This window comes from Halyomorpha halys, unplaced genomic scaffold (genome assembly GCF_000696795.3).
Source record: "Halyomorpha halys isolate HHAL.00 unplaced genomic scaffold, Hhal_1.1 Scaffold484.1, whole genome shotgun sequence".
Classification (NCBI taxonomy): Eukaryota; Metazoa; Arthropoda; class Insecta; order Hemiptera; family Pentatomidae; genus Halyomorpha; species Halyomorpha halys.
In genome coordinates, this window is record NW_027107936.1 from 224,412 (window position 1) to 238,832 (window position 14,421).

Genomic DNA, 14,421 nt, shown 5'->3' on the forward strand with positions numbered 1-14,421 from the left:
ATGAAAAATAAATAAATAAAATAACATAATGATAAAATAATATATACAATAATATACACAATTAAAAACATTAAATAACTAACAGACAAAATACAAAATAGAAATAACAGACCTTCTAAAAACAAACGGCTATTGTGTAGGAAAAATCAAAGCAAACCTACCTCCATTTCAAAAACCTATTCAGCTTTGGCACAAACTTGACTGACCCTCAAGAATCACAAATGTATATGAATATTTATTTATTTATTTTATTTAATATGAATTTGCTCAATTGTTTCACTACTATTTATTTCTTAAGTCTGTAGCAGCTCGTAATATATCAATGTTGTGTATCAATAATAAAATTAAAAGTGTCGTATAAAGTGAAAAAAATGCCAATAGCTTAACTTTAGTTTATTTTAAATTTAAGTAACTCATAGAGTAAGACTTTTTACCAGAATGTTTGCAATATGAAATCGGTTATTAATTGTCAAATTAGTCCAAATTTTAGATTTGGAAGAGGTGAACCTTTTACAACTCAAATTGCGACATCTCTCCAATAAGTTTCCGAAATTCGAATTATCAAGATATATGGTTGGTCTTGATTATTTAACTGATAAAATAATAATGCATAATTAATGCCTATTGTATATTATTAAATTAATATTAAAAGAAAGTAATTACTTTTTTACGATACAAGGAACACGATTCCTCCATATTGCCGAGACTGTCACCCTATAAGCCGCATGGAACGGATGGCGTGCATATAAGTCTACCGAGGAAGCTTAAGACAGAATACAGATGGGCTTATAAATATTTATCAAGGTGTGGATGAAATAACTATGGACCAAGTTCTAAACCCGCCGCGGCAGTTCTATACTACTTAAAGCATCCATTATGGCCCTTTATTGTACTCAAATCTTCTATATTAACCTTCTTCTTCATCCTTCTGAAGTTTCGGTGAAGTTAATTACAATTACGATTTGGAAAGTCCATTACACTATTTCTTAATATTATTATTAAAGTTCATCTGTAGAGACCTGATTTATGAGCAAGACGGGAAAACATCTAGTAAAAAATTCAAAGTGTGGAAAATCGTACAGTAAAAATTCTTTTTTTTTTTTTTTAATTATTTATTTATTGTAATTTACAACTGTACAAAATAATACAATAGGTAAATATGTTGTATGTTTCATATACACTTGAAAGTCTTGGGAAGGAAGCACCCATTGGTGGTACTTCAAACATTAATTTAAACTAGAAGGTCCCGAGGCCATCTTCTTTTCAGACGCCTCGGAGGATTATCAGGGATTGTTAAGGATGAAAGATTAAGAATTAATGGGTTAGGATGGTTAAGGAGTTTGGAATAAAAAGACGCATATCTGTTTTGGGTCAAATCTGCAACGAATGGGATGTTAAGGTCTTTATGAATGAGTTTATTTGTGACGTAATAAGGAGCATCAAGGATTTTACGTAGGATTTTGGATTGTAACGATTGGATGCGGGAAGAATTTGATGATTTGGTGGAGCCCCAGAGCTCAATTCCATAAGTCCAAATTGGTCTGATTATTGTAGTGTATACTAATTTTTTGTAGTGAATGGGAAGTTTAGAGCGTTTGTCAAGTAAGTGTTGTAGCAATCGGAATCTACGAGCAGTTTCTTGTCGTTTCAGTCTTGTGTGTGGATTCCAAGTAAGTCTCTTGTCAAGATGGAGCAGTAAAAATTCTAAATGTGTATCCAAATCCTGCAATAATCGAATTTATTATATATACACGGAAAGCTTTCCTAACCTTGTTTGAATCAAATTAAACTAGCTAAATACTCTCTATATTTACACAAAAACTAAACTAATCTGATTAAAAACATAAATTTTGTTCATAATTGAAGAGATATGAGGGAACTGATTGTATTGAATGATTTTATATTTCTATTATAGGGGCATTCATGATCTTTAGTTTAACATGTTAAAGCGTGTTAAATGGAAAAACTCATGTTAAATGGAGAAATATTTCTTTCTTTTACCATGTTAAAACGATATAACATATAACATGGTTGAAAGTCTGTTAATAGGTCTGTTAAATAGAGAATGACGTCACACAACAGACCAGCTGAGCTCGTCATCGTTTTGTTTGTTGTCCTGTTAGGTTACTTGCTCGTAGTTTGTGTTTTTATTGTGTTAGTATTGTCTAGGATGTTTTTAAAACTAATAAAGTAATGTAATGACTAATAATAATGTAATGACAGTTGTCAATTAGCTCATCTTGATTCCCTTTGTCATAAGTTAAAAAATCAACAAGGCATTAAGTGGACAAGCTTTTACATAACTTCCATTTTTAACTCAATTTAGACAAGTCGTAATAAAAGATTGTTTATCTGATATCTACCCTCAACCTCTCCGAACTGCTGCGTTTAATAAATAGTTTTTTTAGCCGAAATGCATATCTCTGGAACTCCATTCCCTCTAACATCCGTCATGTACCAACCTTTCCCTCGTGTAAAACCCTTCTTCTTAACTACCTTTTACTTCATCAGTCTAATCCATTATTATAATAATACACATATTATGTAATTACCTTTTTGTTTTGTTTTTTATTTAGTCAGTTAGTTTTTTAATTAATTTATTTTTTCTTCTCTTTATCTAAGTTATAGTTAAAGTGTGGCCATACTGTTTTTTGGTCAATAAATGTTATTATAAAATTAAAATTACTTTTTTAATTGTTCCTTGTTGACCTAGTTCCAGAATAATAAACTATTTTTCATTTCATTTCACTACTTTTTTATTTCTCAAACGCTCATTTAATGTTCTAAAATAAATAGACGCCTACTTGCTTGTAGTTTGTATTTTTTTTTTTTTTATGTTAGTATAGTTTGGGATGTATTAATAAGTAATAAAGTAATGGATGACAATTATTATTGTATATCATTATACATCATTATAACAATGTAATTACTGTTGTCACTCAGCTCATCTTGATTCTCTTCCTCACTAGTTAAAAGATCAACAAGGCTTTCAGTGGCCAATTTTTCACTCAATTTAGGCATGTTGTAATAAATTACTTTAATCAAAACTTAGAAGTAAACAACAACGTGAAGTTTTGGAAGGAAAGGTTATAAAACGAGTTGCTCAGAAAATCCGATAGGAGCTCTTATGCATTTAACATGACTTTAAATTGGGCTGCACACAATCCTATTCTTATAAAATTTAACATTTAACATAACATCAGGAATACCCCTTATGAAGTTTGAAATTCAATTTTTCAACTTCTTAAAACTTTGCAGAAAGAAGTATTTAAAAATATTCTGCCACTTAAAATTCCCTTTTTAATTTTCCCTTAACCTTCATACAGCATGTAAACGATTGAAAAGCTAAGCAAAAGGGATTTTCAATTATGTACATACTTACGAATATACATTAACCTAAAAACCAATAAGTCATAAGCCAATGTAGAAAAAGTTCGATGAGAAAATATAAAAATGGGCATATTCATATTGGTTAGACCAATTGATTTTGTTTAGTTTTTATTTTAAATAATATACATAGGTAATATAATATAATAATATGAAAAAAAAATTAAAATTCTTACTAGTTACAAAACAATCAGAAGAGAGATGAAGGGCTTGATGGCAGACTGATTATCCAAGTTAAACAATAACACAAACTTATTTTAGAGAGACTTTCATGGTTAACAGAAAGCATTGGTTAACCCATGCTATTCTATAACCTATACTATTCGAAGAACATTCGTCACTTGTGTTAACTTGTTTATTTATTTACTTTGAATTCGACTCTTTATAAGTTAATCGACGCATTGCTTTACCTCAATTTTTTTTAAATTTTAAACAAGAAGTTTAAAAAGAAAATAATAATAAAATGAATAAATATTTTCATTTATACCTATGTGCATAATGTAGGAGATTAGGCATAGCATATAATAGACACTTATGCACTAAGCTGAGGTTTTTAATTTTTTTTTTTACTTAAACAAAAAAAATTGTAAGATAATATATAAAAGGCCTTTTATTCCACACACTGTAATTTCTTAAATCTTTACTAAGGCAACATTTTAGCAATAATTAGCTAGTATCTAGTATTATTTTATACTATTCTCCATCATATTTTTGTAATTTAATAAATACATTTTTTTATTTAAAAAGCAATTTACTTATTTATTTATATAGTTTTATAGTTGTCTTTGAAGCACTTGGACCATTAATGCCTTATATTATTTTTTTTTTAAACTCAGATTAATATCAAAATTTAGAAATTAAAAACATTCTTATAAAATACAAAAACTCAAATAATTATAAATTATTTAGTAACTATCTGTCACCGTGTATAATTTTAATAAATAAAGAAATGACTGAATTAATGAAATGGAGAAGTGCTTTCTTTTGTGACGGCACACAGTTGCGTACACGATCTAGTATCCGTCATAGGAACCCATTCATCTGCGCGGAAGATTTTCGAAACTCATCAAGTAATATTTTGATCAAAACGAATTAATTAATTATAATCATCCGTATATGTGAATAAAACTGTGTTACTCTATTAATACCAAATCGTTTTTCATATCATGAATAAAACTAATTCAAATAGAACTCCTGGATAAATGAAATAAAGTGTTAATAATGATGTATAAAAAAATATATACATTTAAACACCTACTCCTTAGTAATTTATAAGTATTACATTTATATATTTATGTATGTATATATTAATCAAAAATTATTTTCTATAGGGGCTAAAAAATAAATAAAATAAAATAATTTAATTTCAACTAATATTAATAAACTTAATAGTTTATTTTTTTCATAAGCAATGAAGGACAAAAGGAAAATAATAATTTTTTTTACAAGTTTATGGAAAAATATTAAAAATAATGTAAATTTTTAGTGATTTGTACTATCCATATTCTTCTTTATTTAAAATATATAAAATTAACCAACATTTCAGATCACTCCTCTGTATTCAGGTTCTCTACAAACTTGAAGCAATAAAACCAATTGTATACATATTATTTAATATTAATTAAACATTCTTATAAACTACCTTCTATAATAAGTATGTTTCCCCAATATCACTTATCTACATAGATAGCTTCCTGTGTCCCATCCAAATAATTTTATTTTGTGAAATTTAAAAATTAGATTTTTTTTTAAAAAATTGAGGAAACCACCTAGGCTATTTTTGTTGTATTAAGCATTGTCATGTATTTAATTTTTAGAAAAGTTGTAAACTTTTTGGGTTAGAGGATTACTATCCGTTAATAATTTACTTTTAATTAATATCCATAAACTTAATAGTAAATTTTTTTCATGAAAAATGAAGTACAAAAGGAAAATAATAAAGTATTGTTTTACAAGTTTAAGACAAGTAATAAATATTATGACATAAATTAAAATGTCAAAATAGCTAAAACAGGCTCAAATAACCGAATGAATATTTAAGAAATTATAATTATATAAAATAAGTCACTAGAACCTTTGATTTTAGAGTATATATTTTTTTCAGTGGAGGAAGAGTACAGTTGGGGTGTGTGCTGTGAGGAAGCTCAGTCAGAAAGGTGTCATCAAGCCTGCAAAAATGCCAAAAGTGCATCAGAACTGCAGCATCACTGCAGGCGGAGCGATGAGCTTGTACTCTATGGCTGCATTCAGAAGCAAGAGGTAAGTTTAGTATTAATTCTTTATTGTAATTACAAAGCTTAGATAATCAAAAATTATGCATTAGATAGCTAAAACTTATATTAGGTTTGACTAACATTAGTTTCAAAAGCTTAAAATCAGGTTAACATAAGTTATTCGTTTTTTTTTAATAGTGAATAATCTTTTTTTTCACGAAACGGCCTAAATAGACCACATTAATATCATTACTTTTGGCTTCTCTCTTGTTTTTCCTTTCCTTCTATTTTCCTCTCATTGTTTTCTTTCTTCTGTCCATGCGACCCCCTTTTTCGAATTTCTCCTTCCCACAGTAACCTTGGTTTCCTTCAGTGTTTTACTATATCTTTCTCCAATATATAATCTTCTTTATTTTATAATAAAATCAATTTTCTTATCATAGCATATGTGTCTTCACGTAGTGAGGTATAGTATTTGTGACAGCATTAAGACCCGTTTACACTTTGTGAGTGTTTAACCACTTAAGTCTTGTTCTCAGCCATTACCATGGTACAAAATGTATTATAGTTGCCCTCAGGACAGCATTCACTATCTAAGCAGTGGAGTACCTCTATCCAGGCAAACCAAGCCTCTCGATCCCGAGCCAGCACTGTCATGGTATCCCAGTTTTTCTCTCTTCTCTCTCTCACTTTGGAGATATATTCCTTCCATTGTATTCTGGGTCTCCTTCATGGGCGTTTTCTTGTTGGTCTGGCCTCAAAATATTTTCATGGGTTCCTGTCTTCACTCATCCAACAGAGATCTACAAACCATTTGTTTGGATATATCTCTTGGTCTATTTTTCCATTCGTGCTGGTCACTGTGCCTAGGTAAATGCATTCGTCCACCATTTCTATAGGTTCACGTTTGCACAGTATTTCAATGTATTCCTGTTCCCGGCCTATATGCATTATTTTGTTTTTTCTGACATTGATAGTTGTTAACGCCATAATATAATTACGCTGTAAATAATTTTAAATAGTATTTTTAGTATTTAGTTTTATAGTTTTAGTTATATAGTTTTATTAGTATTTAATTTAGTTACATTTATTTTTATTTGTATTGTTTTATTTAGATTTAGTTGTTTGAAAAGAAGAATGTGTGAAGAATTTGTTTCTAATAATGAGTAATAGAGACAGTTGCTAGGAGTGATCATTGTTGCGTCACCTAGCAACGGACCGACCATCTTAGTTTTTTGGAGCAGTAGCGACTAATTAGTGGCCCTGGTAGCGTCTAAGCAGCCCTGTCTGCGTTTATAGTTTGAACATTTGTTGAGTGTTTTAGTCGTTATTACAGTTCGAAACCAGACCTTTTCTGCGTTTCTGGCCTTTGAGTGCAATATGAGTTGTTGCTAATCAATCGGCTCGTATAATTAATAAAACAACTAGACCCTGTCTGCCCACAATGAGTGCCAGTGTAGCCATCTTAGCTTTTGGGACATCGACTGTTTGTAAGCCATTGCACCAACTTTGGACCAGTTTGAGAGTTGCAGCGGAGTATTTAGCAATGGAGCTTCTACCTGCACATCTCGACAAGCAGAATATCTTCCTCTGACCTATCGGAGAGGATTAACCGTCGACCAGTATTTATTTTACATATTATTTGTTTTTTTGTAAATTAGTTTATTTTATTTTAATTTTCATAATTTCATAATTTATCTAATTTTACTTTTATCTTTGCTTGTATGTTTTATTTATGTTAGTTTTTTTAGTTTTTTTTTTTTTTTTTACCATGTATAAATTGAACCAAATAAATGTTTAATCCGAGCCAGTTTTGTTTTTGTTCATTTTTAAAGCCTTCCAACAAAAAGACATGGTCGATTTGAGGTGGCTTTAACAATAGTCATTCCGTTTCTTTCCGGCTAGGCTTCCCCATTCAGTTAGATCTTGTTGTAGGTTCTCTTTAGTATTTGGTATGAGGACAATGTCATCCGCAAATACCTGGGCCAGTATTGTCCTCATATTCAGTTAAAATCAACAAAGTTTTTATTGCACTTCACTAAAAATTGCTGTTTTTAACAATTCAAAAATTGTTTGAAAACAGCAATTTTTACAATTGCAATTTTTTAGCAGTTTTTACAATTGATAATAATTTTTAATTCAATTATTTTTGACATTTAAATGTTATTTATTATATTTATAAATTACCTTTTAAATTGCCTTTTTTTCTTTCAGTATATCTACATATCCGAATTTCTATTCTCAATGTTGATTTTAATTTGTTACCATACTAATTATTATTGTTTTAAAAAAAAAAATCGATTTTACTTATTATGACCACATAATGCTGTCCAACTCCTCTAGTATCATTTTAAAATTGACAAAGTTTTATATTTTTGTTTATATAAATAGATTCTAAATATTTTCTAATTCTTACATACTCCACTTTGCTTAAAATGTCAACTTCTTTAAAACTAAACTCATGGTTATATTCTATGCTGAGTATAATAGTGGTAAAGTATTGAACAAAATTGCCACAAAATTAATAACAAATGTATAAAAATTAAAATATTTCTATGGAACTGCGACAAAAGGATTTTGTAATTTATTTGACTATATGGTCCTTAAGAGGCTCATATCATGAAATTTGTGAAAATAAATCATATTAATGACTATATTGTTACTAACTTTCATAAAACTCAATAATAAGGATTAGTTCTGGAATCGATACAATAATTAGACATAAGAACTTTTTTGAGTTAGCGATACATAGGAGCATTTACAAATAGGTGTGAGGACTTTATTTGTTTAAGATTTGTTTTCTTTTCTACTCTCCAGGATTTTTTTCTTATTAATTTATCTCAGATATTTTTAATGATACTCATGACTAAAATATTTTTTATGTAGGCTGGAGAAGAATGTTGTGGTTATGCTCGCAGCCCAGAATGTCATAGTATGTGCAGGCGATGGCTTCAACAATCAGGCCGTATGTCATGGTCACGATTAACCGCTGCCTGTACAAATCCTGTTCTTCAGTGCCTCAACAATATAAGCAAACCATTTCTGCTATCAAACCCTCAGAAGTGTAAGTGTATATTATTTAATTATTTAATATAACAACAGAACAAAATTAATAATGTAATAAAAGATAACTCATTGAATAAAACTGTTAACTAAATTTAAACTTTTATTGAGGTTTTATTTACCAGTGCTTGGGTACGCCGATGATTTTGTTATTACTGGGTAAGGAAAAGGAAACTGCAGAACTAAATACTACCACGTTGATGAACTCCAGTAAGGAACTAAGTCTCAAAATAAATATAGATAAAAAAAATATATGGTTAGCAGTAGAAACTTTTATATAATACTTTATTTTCTAAAACCTTAAGGCACAGTTCATTCCTTAATGTAAGAGGCCATGTTTTACATCTGTAAAGAACAGTGGGAAGAATAATGGTTTTGAAAATCCTAACTTGTAAGTTTTTGGACAGAATGTGTAGCTAAGCAATTTTGAAATTGAAAAATAACAAGGATTTCCCGCATTCAACTTCGCTATTATTTCTTCATCAATTTTGTTTTATCTTGTTACCCTAGAACCTAAATACTTTTACCTATCTACCTGTTCAAAAGCATTTCCTACTATATCTATGACACTGAAATAATTCTCGTTTCTACTGCTCACCATAAATTTTGTTTTATCAGTATTTATTTCGAGTACATACTGTATATAAAACAATTATTAATCTAGAATCTTTCCAACATAAACTTCACTTTTCATTAGTGTTTCATACAGCTGCTTCTAGAAAATGAGGCAAAAAATTGGTCCAAATGATGTCGAGATGGTTATGTTAAATGATCTGATTCCAATTAATAATGGTTATCTAGACCAGAAGGCCTCAACAGTGTGTCTTCAAAATAGGTAAGGTAGATGATTAGGAAGTGAATATACAGGATGAGACTTATGGGTGCCAGCAGTAAGTTCTCTAAGGATGGTAACCTCATCCTACTACTCATGGTACTATTGCTGTAGGTATGAAGGAAGAATGCAAGCCTGGAGGATAGCCAGCACCAGATCTTGCAGGAAGGTAAAATAATTCTACTAGGTACCATTCCTGTAGATACAAAGGGGTATGTAAGCCGGAAGGGTAGCTAGTTGCCAGGTCCTATGAAAGGATGAAAGGTAGAGGAAGAATGAGAATTCCAGAGAAGGCAGAGAAATAAAAGACAACAAACATTTCCAAAATACAGTACTGATCCACTATGTAAATTGTTGTCCTCTGCCTCCTAAGGAGGTGTTTCTCGTGAAGTAAGATTTTACACTGAGGTCTTCTCATTATGCCCTGCTCTTGTCTCTGGGCTATTAAACGCTATCCAGACATACTACAGGCTAGACGTTAGCTTTCAGTGGATCAGAACATTCTATTACAATATCTTATATAATTGTTACATATGTGTAATTAATGCATTTACAAAGTTTAGTACAAATATTTTTATCCAAATTCTCTTTCTCTCTCTGGAGCCAAAGAAAGCTATTTAGTATCAAACAATTAGTTCTAATAGCATTTCCGATGTCTAAAGAGTATTTAAGAAAAAAAAATACAGAATGAAGATATGCATTTTTTCCTTTTTCCAAAATTTTAATTTTTGACTAGTGGAGTATTATTATAATATTATTTTTTATCATTTTATGATTTCCTATTCATTTGTTTGTAAACTAATAAAGTAATCGTCACATTTCAAAAATGCATTGTCGAACATAAGGCCAAGTATATCAAGTATTATAAAAAAATAAAATTAATTCTCAGTAGAACAGTATTTTCTTTATATATAATCTTTTCAATTTCTTGAGACTGGTATTTATTTATTAAATAAATCAATTGGTATCCATGTTAAGTCTCAACACTCTTTATTATATCATCAACAGTCCAACGTTTCGGCCAATTCAGACATCCTCAAGGATAATCTAACAATTAACAGCTTTTTACATATTCATTTGTAACAATTTTAACATTATTATTAATAATTTAACATACCTTAAATATAAATTTACGTCTTACATCCAAATTTAAAAATGTTTTGCAGGCTATTCTGCCCAGGTCATTAATTACAAGTCAAATAATAATAACACTTGAGCTTATGTATAGTTAGTTACCTATTTTGTCACAATTTTATTAATTTTTAAACTTTTAATTTTAGATCAACTTACACTATCAACTATCATATAAACAAACTATTTTTAACCTTCCATACACTCAGGTCAGGCTGGTTATGAATTTATTTCAAATTACATTTTGGTCTAAATTTTTATTTATTCCATAATTAAAATTCATACTAAAATTAATTGTAAATAGTAACATAATTTTCTTATTTTTTTTTTAAATAAAAAGTATTTTCTTATTATTATTATTGTTGATTAGAGAAGTTTGTCGGGGGGTGCGGTCAGCAAAGAACAACATAAATAAACAAAACCATATTTATTTGTTTTATGGCGACATTTTGACCTGAGTTTCAGGTCTTCATCAGGGCTATAGAACAAAAGAGATAACAACAACATTTAGATTAACATACAATTGAAAAGGAATAGTATACAAACAAATTTAGAATTATACAAAATATTGAATTAAATCATAAATGATAAAAAATTGATAACTGTGATTGAAATAATAAAAATTGAATATAAGCCACTCACTATTTTTCATTGTCTGTCATAATGTTCAATTTGTAGATTCAATTTATTTATTTAATTTTTCAGTTTTTTTAGACACTACTTGCATATCTTATATTATACATATTTTCTTACCTACATGGTATTATATTTCATCTGTCACTGTTTTCAATTTACTACCATACAATTCCACGAATATCAAAAAATTTTGTACTATTCAATTATCAGTTATCAATTTTTTATCATTTATGATTTAATTCAATATTTTGTATAATTCTAAATTTGTTTGTATACTATTCCTTTTCAATTGTATGTTAATCTAAATGTTGTTGTTATCTCTTTTGTTCTATAGCCCTGATGAAGACCTGAAACTCAGGTCAAAACGTCGGCATAAAATAAATAAATATGGTTTTGTTTATTTATGTTGTTCTGTGCTGACCGCACCCCAACAAACTTCTCCAATCATTAATCTACGGTCAACTATCTACACCTCATTATTATTATTATTTTATTTATTTATTTTTTTCAGATATTCACTGTTGTGACTTTGCTTCAACAGGAAACTGTAAAGAGGTTTGTAAGAAAAACTTAAAAAAGAGAGCATCTGATGTGGAAATCATGAACAATCTGAAATCAGCATGTGGTCCAATTTTACTTCACGTATGTGATATTTTTTTAACTAACATGTAAAATATACAGTAAAAATGGAAAGTTTTTCATAGCTATTAACTAATTTATTTTTATTAGGGTTCCTTTAACTATTTTAAGTTTACGTGAAGATCGCTGGTTGACTTTGTGTAATAGTAGAAAAGGAAGATGGTTCGAGTGTGGTCAAAGAAAACTCAATTAAGATTAAACTATTTATATTGAGCTAATGTTTTAGTGAACTTCCACTTTGACTTCAAGTCTAAATGCCTTTATGAAGCCCTGCAATGTGGGGCGAAACGTTGGCTCATTATTAATAGTTTAATCCCTATTTAAGTTTTTATATGGCTGCACCCAGACCATCTTCCTTTTCTATTTTTATTTTATTTTTTAAATCTTAAGACAAATATTGTAAGAAGTATACTTGGTAATAGTCAAAATGAAATAAACAGTAGCTGTGAATTATTTAGTGTTTATTGACCATTGGCATTATTAAAGCTACAAAAAACATGAATACAAAACCTTGAAATTAAAAAAAAAATTAATTTTTTTATGTTCTTGCTCTACAATTATTTCTGGTCTTGAATTGCTTATTTATGATTTTTCAATAGTTCAATTAAGAAAAACTTTAGATTTGTCAAGTCACTTCACAAATCTTCTTGATGAACCATCTATTCAGTAGTTATTAAGTCCTTTTGATTTTTTAAATCGAAAATTAATGTGTTTTGTAATAAGCATGTGTTGTTGCTTAATTTATACTACTTAAGTATTTTATTTATACCATCACACAATTAAAACAAAAGGACTATGCAAGTGCTGAAAAATGGCTCACCCTAAAGATGAAGGAAGAGTCCTGAAACGTTGATTGAGGAGTTTGTATGTATATAATATATTTATTAATATTTACAGCTGTATTATAATATATACGACCAGTAAACTTTATATTAGTTATACAATGGCATGATACAGACATATAAAGTATTTACCTATTAATAAAACTCAAATAATATTACTCGAGAAGATCTTGAGGCCATCTCATTCTCAGAAGCCTAGGAGGATTATCAGGTAATGAAGGGGAAGCCAGGTTAGAAACAAATGGGTTTGTGTGGTTAAGAAGTTTATTACGGAAGGATTGGTATTTGGTTCTAGCCAAATCGGTAATATATATATATATATATATGGAACAGTGAGGTCATGATAGATGATTTGATTTGTGACAAAGTAAAGAGCATGAATGATTTTAGACTGTTAAGATTGAATACAAGAGGAATTCAATGGTTTAGTTGAGCCCCAAAGCTCAACTCTTTAAGTTTAGATAGGCTTTATTATAGTCATATAAATGATTATTTTAAAATTAGGTGGAAGTTTAGACCATTTGTCTTGTATGTGTGGTAACAGTCGGAATCAACTAGCAGTCTCCTATCTTTTCAAGTCTTGTATAAGGATTCCATGTCAGTCATTTGTCCAAATGTAGTCCTAAGTAATAGATCTGTTCGACAGGAATAAGCAGGGTATTGTTAAAGGGTACTGTAGGGCAGAAAGTCATGGGTTTACAATGAAGGGTCAATATGATTTGGTGGGGTTTATTGGAATTTATTTTAATCCTCCAGTTTTGACACCATTCTTCAAAGATGGTGATGTGGGATTGGAGGGTTTAGCGTATAATGGAAAAGTCATTATTCACTGTCAATAGACATGCGTCATTAACATATATGGGAGGATAGTGTTAGGATGGGTTGGGATCTCAGATGTAAAAAATGTATAGAGGATAGGAGCAAGGATATTACCCTGATGTACACCAGCAGAATAAGGAAAAAGGAATGAATGAGTACTGTTATGATTACTTGAAATAATCGGTTGGAAAGATAAGAATGGATAATGAGGAGGTATGTAGTGGGTAGGAATTTATGGATCTTTTATGGCAGTCCTTGGTGAAAGATTTGATCAAAAGTTAGTTTGTATATAATAAAGAAATTAAAAATAAAGGGTTTTCAGAAAAATTTACCTAGAATAACATAAAATTATATAATAGTTATGAAGGTTTTGAAACACTTTTAAAAAATATATTTTAACTCCTTATTCCTTATAGTTTGTTACATGTTGAAAGAGAATTGGCCTATTTAACATTCTATAATTCATTTCCATAATGCAGCTAAAAATATTTCTGATATGAACCAATGAAATAAATTATTTAGTTAAATTGAATTAAACTTTAAAATTAAATTTCCAGGGTGGTGAAATTAAAATGACACAGTGTTTGCTGCACACTGAAGCTGAAGCCTACACAAAAAGGGAAAACAACGAACCCGGAGAACGTAGCACTAAGGAGATTGCGATGCTTCACTGCTGCAACAAAGCATCATCAAATCAGTGTAGAAAGCTTTGTTATAAGACATTTCATCATTCTTTCGATTCATGGCCTGATTTTAACAATCAATGTCTAATAAATTCCACTGAGGACAACTTATCGCAGTGCATGGATGAAGGTTATAATTTCCACTCTTACTTTATTTTTGGTGATAGAAATATCAA

At 29.4% G+C, this 14,421-nt stretch overlaps 1 protein-coding gene across 1 annotated transcript in view; it reads left to right on the forward strand.

The window, feature by feature from the left end:
* The window catches only part of Reck (Reversion-inducing-cysteine-rich protein with kazal motifs), a 183,279-nt gene that overhangs the window by 153,778 nt on the left and 15,080 nt on the right, over positions 1-14,421 (forward strand). Inside the window, exons 3-6 of the mRNA XM_067046299.1 lie at positions 5,492-5,646; positions 8,487-8,664; positions 11,774-11,904; positions 14,120-14,375. Of these exons, the coding sequence (XP_066902400.1) occupies positions 8,535-8,664; positions 11,774-11,904; positions 14,120-14,375 (517 nt within the window). The 5' untranslated portion in view covers positions 5,492-5,646; positions 8,487-8,534. The remainder of the gene's footprint in view (positions 1-5,491; positions 5,647-8,486; positions 8,665-11,773; positions 11,905-14,119; positions 14,376-14,421) is intronic.